At 43.4% G+C, this 15175-nt stretch overlaps 1 protein-coding gene across 3 annotated transcripts in view; it reads right to left on the reverse strand.

Moving 5' to 3' along the window:
- fgfr2 (fibroblast growth factor receptor 2) overlaps nucleotides 1-11270 on the reverse strand; it is a 41749-nt gene extending 30479 nt beyond the window's left edge. Inside the window, exons 1-4 of one of the 3 annotated variants that reach the window (XM_079687284.1) lie at nucleotides 10623-11270; nucleotides 8418-8674; nucleotides 803-1060; nucleotides 458-532 (exon numbers count right to left, since the gene is read on the reverse strand). In XM_079687284.1, coding sequence (XP_079543410.1) covers nucleotides 458-532; nucleotides 803-1060; nucleotides 8418-8598 — 514 coding nt within the window. In that variant the 5' untranslated portion in view covers nucleotides 8599-8674; nucleotides 10623-11270. The remainder of the gene's footprint in view (nucleotides 1-457; nucleotides 533-802; nucleotides 1061-8417; nucleotides 8675-10622) is intronic. The other 2 variants (XM_079687283.1, XM_079687282.1) reach the window with 2 other exon arrangements.
- Between the last annotated feature and the right edge of the window lie 3905 nt (nucleotides 11271-15175).

Here is a 15175-nt window from a genome sequence, read left to right on the forward strand (position 1 = left end):
GCCAATTTATCATACGTTTCGGCTGGTTTAACTGAAGTCTTATCCAAACAGTACTTTAATGTAGCATTCTGAATCATCATACATGAAAACAACATGCTGACCATATAAAGTACGCACAGGAAAGTTTACATTGTGTAACTGCACCTTATCTGCTTTAATTTGTCCTAAAGTATGCCCCTAATTTCTCAAATACTGTATGAAGTAAGCTGTGGTTATTTCCACTAGAATAAGGTCATGAATTTGCTATTTTTACTTAGAGAAGGTCCTCAAAGACAGCTCAGTTCAAGGTATAAACAACATTTCACAGACAGAGAGTAAACAGGACCATATTAGTGCACTGGCTTCTTCTGTCACTTTTTGTGCCTTGCTCAAGTGCGCCTACTCTATGGGAGTTAGTGGGGAAAGGTAGCACATCGTTTACTCTTTCATCCCTCTTTTGCGTTTCTCCCATACTTACTTAACTGCTCTCCGTCCGCCCCAGTGTCCTCTGATCGCTCTGTATCGTCCTCATCATCCCCCGACGAGATGGCATCTGCACAGAGTAACCACGGTTACTGCCAGCCTACGCAACCCGCATGCACACACGTATAGTATCGCATGCACACATTTTCATGCAGTCGCAAATTGGGATCTTGTTTGGTCAATCAGTTTGTATGCTGCTGTATTTGCACACAAACACTAGACCAAAATGCACGCTCTTCATCCCTGCTCCATGGCCACTTCCTGGACTCATCCAAGCTCAGTCCGACTCTAAATCTCCAAAGTCCCTGTCCCATCCTGACCTGGCTTCTCCCTGACTCACCTGTGACATTTACTATGAAGCAGACCGTGTCTTTGCCCACGCTGGTGCAGGTGTACAGGCCCGAGTCCTTGGCCGTGGCGTCACGGATCTGCAGCACCTCCTGCTCTATCACCGTGCGATTGTTGATGCCCAGAGAGCTGCCATCTTTGGTCCAGGTGATGGTCCCCGTCTGTGGCAGAGGGCAGCTCAGCTTCAGCAAGTCCCCCGGGTGCACTGAGCACACCGTGGGCTTAGAAATTTGGTATTTGTTCGAGGCCTCTGCAGAGCGAATGGAGGGGGGAGGAGGAGGATGGATAGATTGGAGGAGGAAGAGGGTGCACAAAAAGGAGGAAAGAGAGGTGGGAGAGGAAAGAAACAAGCCATAGTGTAAGAAACAAAAACACCACATAACCCCCAATGGATGCACTTCAAATCAACTTATGCAGGAGGAGCAATACAGAAAAGAGGAGGCCCATTTTCTTTTTTTAAACCATAAAACCAACATGTCTTTACCACAATCTCCCAGTCAGTCACTTCAAATGGACCCATTAGAAAATACCACTGTTCTGTTATCAGGTGTGCAGTCAGTGTGATTGGCGTATATAGATTCAGAGCATGCAGTTACGGCTGAAGTAGCGTGTGCAGAGTGAAGGAAAAACAATCGATGTTTTGCGAGCAGGTGAGAATTGGACATTACTTGATAGTCAGCCCCCCCTACCCACCACCAACACCACCCATTCCTTTTAGCCGAGATGCCAAGCAGCCAGTGTCTCTGTGTGACGAGAAGCAGTGCAAATCTCTGCAGCAAAAAAGTAATAAAACTCCACCATGTCTGCCTGTCAGAAGAGAAAGCAGCCAGAAAGCTCTGGGACGGAAGCGAGTGTAAGGCAGGGGAAGGGAGAAAAGGGGAAGGAGGAGAGGCGCTCTCTAATTTGCCGATAAGTTTGGTTTTGACTCTGCGCATAAGCTTAGAAAACCTTGACCTGGCTGTAGTCTGACTCTCTGTTTTCTATCTCTATCTCTCCCTTCTCTTTCATAACATGGCCATGGAGGATCTACAACCACTGGATCCGCCAAGGCAGCGAGCGAGAAACTCCTGTCGACTCCAAAGTGCATAAAACCTTCACTTCTGGGACAAAATCCAAGTCCGCCTGTGAGCATGTGTGTACACCGTGTCCTCAGACTTGTACAACTTCACGGAGAGGCCGAGGTAAATGTCCAATATATCAAAGGGAATTCTGAATGTCTGTAGCTGAGTCTGCACTTCTACATCAGGAGGGATTTTAAATCTCGACTGTGACTGAATGTTAAGCAAAAGGGGGAAATGTATACCGAAGCCGATACCAGTTACCTTGGGTCTGTTGCAGACTTTAAAACACGCACTTTAATGCATAAATGTGAACATTCGGTCTTCCCAAAGTCTTTGCAACCATCCACAGTGGAAAATAAAGAAATTCCATGCTCTTTTTACTGCAGTACAAAAATGCCAAGAACTACGTGTTTGTGTTTTTCTCTTCTGAAAGAGAAAAAGAGGGATTAAAAAGATTTAAAGCTAGGGGAAAGTAGCAACAATGGAAAATCCAGCGATGAAGGCATATGAAGTGTTTGAGTGAAGGCTGATACGTGTAATTATAGAGGCGGTGGCACTCGCAGCCTTTCCTGTACCTCAATACAACTTTTCAACAACATTCCACACCTACCCTGCCCTATGTGTGTGTTAAATGTAAAGTATACACACACTCCAGCCTCGACAGGAAGGGAAAGTCATTCCGCCAGCGGTCGAGGCATGTGCGTGAGCCTCTAAACGTCCCCCCTGGGCAAGTAGACATACACAGGTACAATTCCTGTATTGTCTTTTTTTTTTTTTTTCTCTCTTCCTCTTTCCTTCGATCCGGAAATAATTACCCCTCCCTCCCCACCCAGGACTGAGTGTGTGGTCTGATAAAAGGTGGAGCTCCTGCGCTGATTGATGGGGAGCTGTCTCCGTTACCTTTTTTTACGATGTGGTTTTCCACACCGGGGGCCACTGCCTTTTACTTTAACGTTATTACTGGCTTCCCTTATGCTGTTTAATTTAGGATCTCAGAAATGTAGAAATGTCGTAACTACCGGGAAACAAAGGGGCTGACGTAGCAACCAGGAACATACAGAAACACACACACGAAGGGGCTGTACTGTCTGTCAGCACATCGAAGAGAAAGGGTGGCTGCTTCATAGAAGATGATACAGACACAAGGAGGTAAAACAAGCACACAGGAAGGAATCTCTCCAAATGGTGCGTCTGATTTAAGAAAGCATGCACGTGTCATTTCATCATTTTCTTATCACTGCTGTGTCCATCTGTCCCCCTCCATCAACTCCTCCTCCTCCTCCTCCTATTGTTGTTGTTGCTGCTTCCCTCCTTCACCTTCCTTTCAGCTTTGCCCTCTCTGTCGCCCCTTCCCACCCTCTTCTACCCCCCCGCCCCCTGCTGACCCTGCTGACCTGTTGACACCTCCAGCATGCCCGATTGTTCATGGGAACCTGTAAGGCACAGCGAGTGATGCTTAAAAAACCTTGAGAATCCTTGCACACGCTCTGGGAAAATAGCACTAATAAATGCATGTATCACACACACACACACACACACACACACACACACACACACACACACACACACACACACACACACACACACACACACACACACACACACACACACACACACACACACACACACACACACACACACACACACACACACACACACACACACACACACACACACACACCTTCCCTGCTCTTGAAGAAAGTTTACAAGGGTCCAGGGATGCATGCTGAGTTGAAGAGTTGAACACACTTCACTGCAGATTTTTCATCTCTGCAGAAGTTTAATCTGCCTCTGCACCACAGGAGGGGAGGGGGGCTGGAGACTCTATCTCACACACACACACACACACACACACACACACACACACACACACACACACACACACACACACACACACACACACACACACACACACACACACACACACACACACACACACACACACACACACACACACACACACACACACACACACACACACACACACACACACACACACACACACACACACACACACACACACACAAGCTCGATTTCTATCAAACAGCTTTTTCCTCTCCCCTCCCTCCATCATCACTATCATCTTGCCTCTCTTCTCCTGAAGCACAGCTCCAATTCAGAACCCATCTCTCTTTCTTTTCACGACAGCTAATACAAGTCAGGTGTGATATAATCAGGCTGTCCACTCTTTTCGTTCACACCTTTTTGGCTGACCATAATTAGTCTTTGCAGCAAAATGCAGCAATTCCCTCCAACGTCTCATTCTCATCTCTCTGTCCTTCCATCAGAGCTAAGCAAGAATGTTTGGAGGGCAACGTTTACAACTGAAGAATATGATCTTATACATTTACTTAGAAGGAAAAGACTGCAGATCTATTCTCCCATCTCCTCCCTGTCGTGCTCTGCACAATGGGATAGGTGGGCTTAATGTAATGACTCCCGTATCAGAGTCACACACACACACACACACACACACACACACACACACACACACACACACACACACACACACACACACACACACACACACACACACACACACACACACACACACACACACACACACACACACACACACACACACACACACACACACACACACACACACACACACACACACACACAGCCGAATCACATTATCTCTGCTGCCCTTCTTATCCCTCCCTTTTTCCTCTTTTCCTCTGTATCCTCATCACGTAGTCAAATCAAAGGACTTTTCTCCCCTTTTTTTGTCTCTCCCCTCTTTTCTGATGTCAGTGTCTTTTCACATTCAAATCCCTCCTTAGCTTTTTTTGTTATGACAAAGGAGCAGCTCCATGAACTGGCTCCTGCTGGCGTCCATGGCAACAGCCCCTCTGCTAAGCCCAGCCTTTCACCCCTCATCAAGGCATTCCCTGAACCCCACCCGACCCCTTTAACCCACGGGGCACCCCCTTATCTCAAAAAGATCTTCTTAGGTCAAACCTCGATTGACCCTCAGAGTAGAGCTTCTCTCTGCTCTGACTTCTAGAGATGAACATGTTTTCTGTTTTTTTATGGACAAATGTTCCGATTATCTTTTCCTATCAAGAATTAAGGTACCATCCGAAAATGTCTCATTTAGTTCAATGCAACAGTCCAAACTGATGTGCAGTTTGCAATGATATAAAACAGCACATCCTCATATTGGAGAAGTTTAACAAGAGTTTTAGCTTTACACATTTACATTATAAGTAGCACTTTTTTCCAGAAGAGTGAGCAGGCAGGAGGTGTAGTGCCTTGCACAAAAACAAATCCAGAAGTGATAATCTTAAGCACTACAAGTACTCCAAAAAGAGTTCAGTAGGTGAAACACTATCAGGTTAAAATCCCTACTTTTTAAAGGAGCCTTATTATGCTCCAATTTTTGGTTTCAAAATGGTACTTTGTCAATAGGAGGAACTTTGTGATTGAGCCTTTGCAGACCATTAACATGCACAAAAACATATATAATACACTACAAGATAGGGTAAAGAACCATTAAAGGCACAATAAGGGCCCCATTTTGCATCAGAGCCTAGTATCTTTATCAATGTTTAAAAAAAAATATTCTTCAGTGTTTTCCTCCATAATCCTGCACCCTCTCCACACTTATCCTCCACTGGGACCGGAGACGCAGGCTGGCACAGATCGCAGCTCTTCCCAGCCTCTTATCAAACAGGTGTGAGGTGGAGCGGTTGAGTGACAGGGTATTTTCTGCCAAGGCAAATAACAGAACACACACACAACCACCAACACACTCAAACCTTCAAGATTAACAGCGGCCAACGGCAGGCTAATAAAAGTCATTGTGGGAAGGCCGTATATTCAGCCCAACTCCCCCTACCCCCCTGGTCACACCAGCGGAAAACACTGCGTTTGTTTAGAGTTCACTACCATTGCCATTGCCATTGCCACAGTCACGGACACACACACACACACACACACACACACACACACACACACACACACACACACACACACACACACACACACACACACACACACACACACACACACACACACACACACACACACACACACACACACACACACACACACACACACACACACACACACACACACACACACACACACACACACACACACACACACACACACAGTGTAATTAACTGGCCAGCTGACTCTTTTATTATTTGACTACCGCACTACTACTGTGTAGATAGCACAGTGTTACAGATAATAAGCCTCACATTCCCATCTTCCCATACAACTAATAACAGTCTCCAGAAAACTATTACCTTAATTAGCAGTCTATAATTATTATGGCTTTTAATGCAATAAAGGCAATTGCTGTAGTGTTAAACGCAGCTGACTGCAAACTTGCTTAAGAGTATAAATCATGCAGCAAATAAATAGAGAAGAGACGTTCCTACTGTGCCAAAAAAACATTAAGAAAACTTTACTGACTAACATCCACCCTTTTGTTGCTTCTGTTTGAGCTTTAGAGACTCATCCTTGAAACATAATGTAGCCTTTATTTATTAAAGCACTATCTTTTGAAGTGTTTGGCAGGGAGAGTACGAAAGTAAAGCCAGACTTTTGTCTGCCGCATTCACAAACATTTTTATTCCAATGTGCCACATTTATTCCGCTTTATATGCAAAGAGAGGGCCAGAACAGACCGGAGGGCAGAGAATACCAATGGTAAAGAGACACACCTGCTGTGTTTGGTAACATTGTTATTCAGCTCAGTCAGAGTATTGTAATCACAGAGTGCCTGGACAAGGTAAACACACTGGAGTGACTAGAGGGACAACAATAGGTCTGTTGTGGAGATCTTAACCAGCGCTCGCTCGACTTCTACTCTTACAGCAGCCACAGGTCAACAAACATGCAGGGCCACCAGGGGAGCAGGCGTGGGCTCTAAAGAGACAACATTGATATGCGATCTGATGAATCTGAAGCAATTGCTGCTCCCACACACATGCAGCGGTTTGACCCATGCTGCAGGGCAAAAAGGGAAGGCGGGACAGCCAATCTGTCTCCCTACAGGTGACACCAGCACCAGGAAGGAGACCACAGGAAAACCGGTGACGCATTGATTCAACCACAGCTGCGGTTAAAATAAATCTATGTTTGCCATGTGCAACCGAGAAACTGACTCAGGATCAGATAAGCAGGCCAGGTTCTCTGTGCCCCGTTGATCCCTCATCATGTGACCCCCAGGTCTAGCCACTTAATCTCCAGTCACATGATTTCACCGCAACCCAGCGCTCTGTAATCTCTCCACCTAAAGGAGAAGTCAAATATGCACAAATCCTCTTAGACCTTTCCTGGAGGATTGTATAACTCTCTAACTTTCTCTGTCCTCTATGTGGCCATGTAGCGTAACGTCCAGGCCATGTGGGGCTCTGAATCAGCCGGCTCGGAGCCAAACAGTCTGCGACAGAACAACAAAACACCAGCCGGAGCCTCTGCGGCCTATCATCAAGGTAAGTAGGACAGTACCTGACCTCTAGGGCAAAGGGTAAGGCGAGGAACAGAGTGTATGTGTGTGTGTGAGAGAGAGAGAGAGAGAGATAGGGGGGATGTAGCTTAAGAAAAGTGATGCTCTGTTGTTGGCCCAACTTACAATTAGCATGCTGATTAAAGTCCGGGAACAAAAGGCTTTGGAATGTAAGTTACCATCCATCACAACAACTCTAATTAGCTAGTCTCTGACCAGACTGGACAAGAAAAATAGAGAAGGTTCAAAAGAGAAAGAAAACGCTCTCACAAAACGGGTTTTCAAAAGGTTATACCAAAAAAGACTTCCAAATATTACACAAACTTTGCACAAACTCAGAGAAACATACCAAAGACCTCTACTAATTTCTCCCTTTCCCTTGCTCTTTTTGCTTCGTTCCAGGCCAGCAGGGCATGAGAGAAATGCCAGCATAAACACTCCCCACCCTCCTTCACAGCTCTCCCTTGTCCTCCCACGCAGGGTCACAAACCTGCCTTTAACACTCATGCACACCCTGAACTAGCATAGACATCAGCAACAGAAATCAAACAAAAACGTGTGAATCACACCATCACGCTGAGGGAAACAACAGGCTTGCCATGCTGGGGTTAGTTGTTTTTTCCTTTGGTTTATTTATTTGTAATTTCCCGCAAAATCTTACAGAAATACTTTTCTCTTTGTACTTGAGACTTTTGGTGAAGTTTGAAGGGGGAAGAATGGCCCAAGAAAACCTTTTCTCTGCCAGAAATGTCCCATACTAACTGTAAATGTTTAAGTGACAGTGGAAATATGTTGTTTTGTTACTTTAAATGGATGAAACTGTAGAAATCCAAATACCACTCATTTAGCTTGACGCTAATCGTGGATTTTTTTTAGCATTGATGTTTAAATTAAATAAGGGAAGGAATTTCTCAGGATATCTCAAAACTCTGAAGTCAGGTTTCAAGGGGGAAAACAAACTTGACAGACTTACACCATGCTCTCTAAAAACAACCCAAACAAATGTTTCCCCCCTCCTCCACCTCCCACACTCTCCTTTTCTGTTTTGTTCCCATCCCCCCCCCCCCCTCGCTGCCTACCTTCAGGTTCCAGAGTGGCCTCTTCTTCCTTGGTTGCGGTTAGGGGCGGCCGGGCCACGCTGACGGTCAGCAGGGACAGCAGGACAGCGGCCAGCAGCCAGGCCCATGAGGCCATCCCGTTAGTGGGGGCAAGTGCTCCCCATACTCCCCTTCTCCACCTCCCCCTGGACACTGATCCCATCTGAGGGAGTCCGCCCAACCATCAACTGCTGCAGGGTCGGCCTGTCACTCAGCGGAAATTCACCCAATCACCTGGGCTGGGAGGGGAAACAGAAAATGTGTTAAACATAACATTGCAAGGGTTTCTAAGATCTTGTTTAGTACTATTTTTCCAACTATTGTTGACAAAGTGACACAGAAAAATTAAGCCACAGAAAGCAACATAGAGTGCTTCAAAATGCTGTCAAACAAGCCATGCCACAGTCAGACATACCAGAGCAATGAGGCACCAGCAGTCAACACACGACCTACCTGCATATATCTCCGCTTCACATGTATAATTATATGCATTTAAATGTGTTTTAGAGAAGCAAATAAAGAGCTCTGCAAGTGTTAGTATTTGCAGTCCCACTGACTCACAATACTTTGCAATATAAATCAAGGATCAGACTTTTTTTTAACTGTATCAATATGTGATTTACCACAAATCTGATGGTTTTTCTCCTTATTTAACCAAACTGCTTATTTTTTCTTCCCTCCGAATAATACATGATCTTCTTAACGGATGAGGCAAGGACATATGATTTGAAAATATCCTGGCACAAAATGGACAGCATAGCCAATGGTTCATTTAGCTGGACGCAGTTTATTCCCGTGCGCAACAGATGCACCAAACCTGTTGCCCGCGCCGCTGCCCTCGTGTTAATTGTATTCGTAAGAGGCTCTTATTGCATTTGCTTGACTTGATTATGAAACCAGTATGGCTTTAATTGAAATGCAATATTGCAGTATTGTACACAGACACACACAGCAATCTGTTTAGCCAGACATCTGCGGTTCCACCGTGCTGAAGTGTCTCTGGAGGTTTGGAGAAGTCACGCTTCCCTGCGCTCCTTCTGCTCCAGCTGGACGTATCGATCGGTTTTTACCGCAAGGACACATGTAGTTTGACTTTTTGAGACAATCTGAAAACCTGATTTGTCTTTCATTCACACCTCAGGCAGCACACGCGTGACACGGACTCCTGCGCAAATCATGTCACGGTGAATCCATGAATGTATCCAACCATTTAGTATTATTAGAGGTATGCAGCGGTTTGATTTTGTAATGAATTCTGCATAGTTACAGCTTAGGCGTATGCATTATTAATGAATTGTAAATCAATCAGTGCAACAATCGAGCTCTCTGGGAACTTTAGCAAGATGAATAGAAATCAGATTTACCCATACATATTTTAAAAGCCTCTAGAAGAGCACAATAACAAAAGTACTGGATGATTCTGCAGCTTTCAAATATAGCCACACAGCAAAATGGGTGGTAAAATAATAAATACATAGAAAGATAAGAAACACATAAACTAATTAAAAAAGTTGATATAATGTGCTTCTCATTAAAAGAAAAAAAGAAGCACGTTGCTGACAACATGACATTTTGGGCACATGAAAGCTCCATACATGACCACAGCTTTCATTTAAACCGGGCTTTGAATGACATTTCTTGGCACTGATTGAATTCCTATTGAAATTCAAATCAGTTGGCTTTCTCTACAATGGGTGCTCATTTGGAGCTGTTCAGTGATTTAGGGCTCCGGCACCAAGCAGTGAAAAACAACTGCGGTCACGGGATAATTGGCACCATAAATACAATGTAGAAAAATCAAGCAAAGTAATAAATAACCAGGACACTTGTTAATGGGCCCTAAAGTGATGATGCAAGGTGCCTAAAGTGCCTCGTTTCTAAAATAAACAAGGGTCACTGATTTCATTTTAAATACATAAACAATGCACATTGTAATATTTTTGTTGCATGTAAATTTATCTCAAATAAACTTTGGGTAGATGTGTGCACACTAAATAAAGTATCATAAGGGAATTAATGGTGAGAAAAATCTTTAAATTCAACAAAAGTGAAGTTGTATTTGGTCGTGCAGCAGCAAATGGAAACATAGTAGCCACAGGCATTTCTACAAGCCTATTTGTCATGACAGCCGATATCTTGACAGAAGAGATAGTGAGGAAGCTTCACACGTAAACAGAAAATACTTACCATGGAGGAATAAAATCGAGGAGATCTCTGTTTTGGCATGCACAGATAAGGGAGGAGAGAGCATGAGCTGAATCCGTAGGGAGGAATGTCTCCAACTCCACAATGCACCAAAAAAAATCTGCGAGGCGCTGCCTTTTTCAGCTTACTATTCCACAAACAGCCGGTATCTACTCAGATCAGAGGATATATTCCAACCCCGACTGGCAGCATAGTCCAATGCCATGCAAAGAAATCCGAGTTCACACGCGTTATCCTTGGTAAACAGCTCGGAAAACCATACCGCTCCTCCAGAAACTTTCCTCCCCGTCACCAAGTTTCTTCCAGGGCGCAGAACATGCCCAGTGTTCCCGAGCAGCGCACTTGTCAACTAAAAAGAAAGTTTGCAGCTACTACGGAGGTGGAACGGGGTTTTAAAAGGTACGACAGGGTAGTTGTCCGATGCAAAATGTCATAAAATCCATCAGTGTGCGTTCCCCTGGTGAAATGAGCGTCTTTGCGTCTCTTTCTCTCCTTCCGCCGTCAGTCCTCGCACTGTTTCTCAGACGCTTTGTCAGGTTTACTAGGGTTTTTTCTCCTCCTTACGTCTCCACACACTGCCCTCCTCCTTCACTTCAGTGGGTGTCATTCCCCCCCAAGCACCCCCAGTGTAATTCGAGCTGCTTCCTGGCCGCAGTGCCTTTGGGCCCTGCCTTCCTCCGCCCATTAAACTGCAGCGCTGCCGGCCTCAGAGCCGCTGCACTCCTGCTGTCAGCCCGTGTAACTACGCCCCTCTGTGGCCGGGACAGGACATCTGCAGGATGATACACACACACTGAGATGCTGCAGTGTTGGAAGAAGTGATCAAATCATTTTCTCAAGTACAACCACACATTATTCAATTCAAGAAAATGAATGTAAAAGAACTGAAGAATAATCAGCTAAATGAACTTTAAGACTTAGCTGAGAGCATGACATCATGCAGTGTCTAAATATTAAACATTATAAAGCAAACTGCCCAACAAAAAGGCATGGTTGTATACATAATTATTACAAAAATAAATACACATTTCAAAAATTAGAAATGAGAGTCTCTTGCACTCATTTGAAAAAAAGGGATGCATCTTTTGTTATTTCAAAGTGAGACCCTTAGAAAAGAGAGACAATGTTTTTGCATGTTAAAATAGAGATAACAACCCATGCATAGACACACAAACAGCTTTTGGGTGATATAATAATAAAATGTAACATCTTGTGAATAACCAATGTTTTTAAGTGTAATACTTTATCTGCCATCTAATAAGTAACTCATAAATGTAGTGCAGTGCAATACTTTCTTTTGAAATGTATTGAAGTGGCAATAAATGGAAATACTCAAAATTGTTATAAGGCAAAGTAGTTTTGTTACTTTCCACCACTGAGATGCTGCATGAGGGAGGGCATTCAGAAATACAGTCACCCTCAGACAAGTTAACTCAATTGTCAGGGTTGTGTCTTTCTCAAGGACACTTTGGTAAGCCCACTATAACTACTTTTGTATAATTTCATCTTCCACTTACTTTTACAACAACATGGTGTGTTAAACATATTTCTTATGGCAGCATATACCAATGGAAATGCATCCCCGCATATCCAGGGACGCAAATTATGATCTTATCTCAAATGTATTGCCGTGTGGGTTTGGCTAAATGGAAATGCACAACACAGTCTTCATTTTTGTATTTAAAATGAGTCTAGCTGTATGTATGTGCTTAATTTACTGTTGTTTCCGTTTGATGCAGTTTAATTCTAGAGTTAAATGTCCTGCAGGTTACATTAAAGCAAAAAGGAAGTACGTGTCAAAGAGAATAATAGGGGAGTTCTTTGATGATACAAGCAATGTTCCAGATTTGGGAATAACAGAAGTTCATAACTTTTCTACAGATTTACAGATCTGTCCACAGCTACGCAGAGAGACTGAAGGCTGGCCCCCCTGCAGCTCGTCCCCCACTGCTTCAAGCTGTCTCCTGCATTGGTTCAGCCGTTCAAGTGCTCTGAAAGAGACACAGGGGAGGCTGGAAGACTCTACTCTCCAGACTTCTTTTTTATTTGTGTCTCACTTCCACTGCCGAAACCCTCTTTTTTTTTAAACAAGGGAGGGATAACTCTTCTATTCAATTTGAAAAGAGGCACTAACAAGTTTTTCCCTCTGAAGCAAAGGTTTGCCTGTGAATGGAGCGTTCTACATCGGTTTTTCTCTCCTCTCCCATCCCTGGCTCCACCAGTGAAGCCATCGGATAACAGAGGAGCTGACAGGTTGGCCAGAAATAAAGAGGTGAGGAAGGAGAGTTTGACTCATTTGTCAAGAGTGGAACAAAATGCCTCCTGCTGTTTCTCCTTTTCTGTGTGTCACTTTCCTCCTACCACATAAGTCTATTTACAATCGCCCAATTTATTTTCCACTGCTCTGGCATCCCACATTTGAAAGAAACCTCATCAACCAGAGTCTCATGGGCCTTTGACAGAGGACTGGATGGACTCAATGCCCCACCACTGTGGTATCCGTCAACCTATCAATGTCCCTCTTCATCTCCCATCTTTTCTTCACTCCTCTTTCTTCCTTAATCCCTCCTGCGCCAACAGCCACAGTGTTTGGAATAAGGAAACAGAGTGAGAGGAGCAGAAAGTGACAAGCTAATAGCTTGCAATCCACATCTAATGAACATATTGATCCCCTGTCATTGTTGATGGAAATCTTCAGGAGGGTAGTTTATTGGAGAGGTTCTCCAATAACTGTGTTAATGGGGGGAACACCTCTTATTTCTGTGAGTGATGTTAAGGCCGAGCCACTCTCCAGTCATTAGTCTGCCTCCTGCTGCTATGCAAATCCAAGATGCCGTTAAAGAGAGCTAATCAACAACGACCCGTTAGCTCCCTTTGTGCGAGGGCGGGCTAATTGGTGCACATTAAAGTCCCCCTACACTCCAAAATGTGTATTGCTTATTGTTACTTGGATGTAAGTGCCAAGTTCATGTTCATCTGCAGTATGCTTGGAAGCCAATCATGCTAAATAATGAAATTAATAAAAGTAAGATGTGGACATTTTCAAAAACACTGAGAATGGATTTATTGTATGGACTTCTCTACTTCCAGTAGCAGATTATGCAACCAGCAAGAAACTCTAAAATGAAAAATCCTGGAGAGAGAAGTAGTTGTGCATCCTGAATTCAAATAGTTGTTTTTGAGTTGCTTTTTGGACAAGGATACAGGTTGACAGAAAAGAGCAAGAACAATCCAAGGCCTTCTCTTTAAAACAATAAAACATATTTGTTGTCATGGCATAGTAATGTTGGACTGAAAACAAACTCTTGCAGCAAAATCTCCTCTTGGAGATGCTGCTTTGGCCTTTAAAGTGTGAAGAGAATTTTCCGAAGAAGAAGAGTGTTTTCACATATCAATAGAATATCTTAAACCACTCCTTATGTTATGAGCCTCATAAATTCAGTTATATTATTTCACCTAGTGCCTGTGATATCTACATTTCAGAATCAGAATCAGAATATCTTTATTAGTCCCACAGAGGGGACATTTACATTGTTACAACAGAAAAAGAGCCACAGACATTTTAATGTTACATATGTTACCTATGTTACATGCATTAAAAAGTATTAAAGTAAAACAAAAAAAAGTTATGATACAGTATAAAATATAATTAAAATAAATCAAAGTTACACAATTTACAAAATAGACATCCTGTAACAGTTCTTAGGATTTAGCAGCCAGGTATATATTGCATAGTTTTTAACGGGATATATATATATATATATATATATATATTGCACATAGTTGGTTGGTATTTAACAGCAAGGGGTGTTATAGTCTGTGTTGTTGTGTGTGTGGGGGAGGGTCTACTAGGGGCTGTGCTGATTGTATTTGAGGCCATAGTGCTATGAATGATTATGTCGGTTGGTCGGTACGCCAACCACCATTTTCCAGAACAACATTTCTTAACAACTAATGAATTAGTTGCTATTACATTTTGCACACATCAAGGCTGTATTCATGAAGTCAACATTGGGGGGGACCAACAATTAAATCAAAATGTGAATACTAATTTCCTTCCATTCTAAAGGAAAATATATAAAAATTAACTAACACATGGGATACTTTAAAACCTGTTAAACCCCATGCCCCTGCCCGTGGGGGCAAAACACAGCAATATTCCCGAAACTGTGTATCAGATCAGGCATGGGCGTAGGAAGCATCCTCAATGTGGGTGGGACAATTTGAAGGGGGTCTGGACAGGTGGTGAACCTAGCCTCCTCTAGGGGGGTCCGGGGGCATGCTCCCCTGGGAGCATGCTGATGTTAATAATGTTGAAGTTAAATGTATCAATCTGGTGCACTTTGAGAGCAAAATTAGGGACTAAATCTATGCTTCTGACGATTATGAAATACTATTTCATAATAATTGTAGAGTATTTATTTAATTAATTCTGGCACCTTTGGTATTCCATAGATGTCACACATCACAGTTTTAAATCTTTCCACACTCTAAAGACAAAATAAAATAGAAATAATCCACATGAATAGATATGT

The sequence above is a fragment of the Notothenia rossii genome (assembly GCF_949606895.1).
Source record: "Notothenia rossii genome assembly, chromosome: 6".
In the NCBI taxonomy this organism is placed as follows: Eukaryota; Metazoa; Chordata; class Actinopteri; order Perciformes; family Nototheniidae; genus Notothenia; species Notothenia rossii.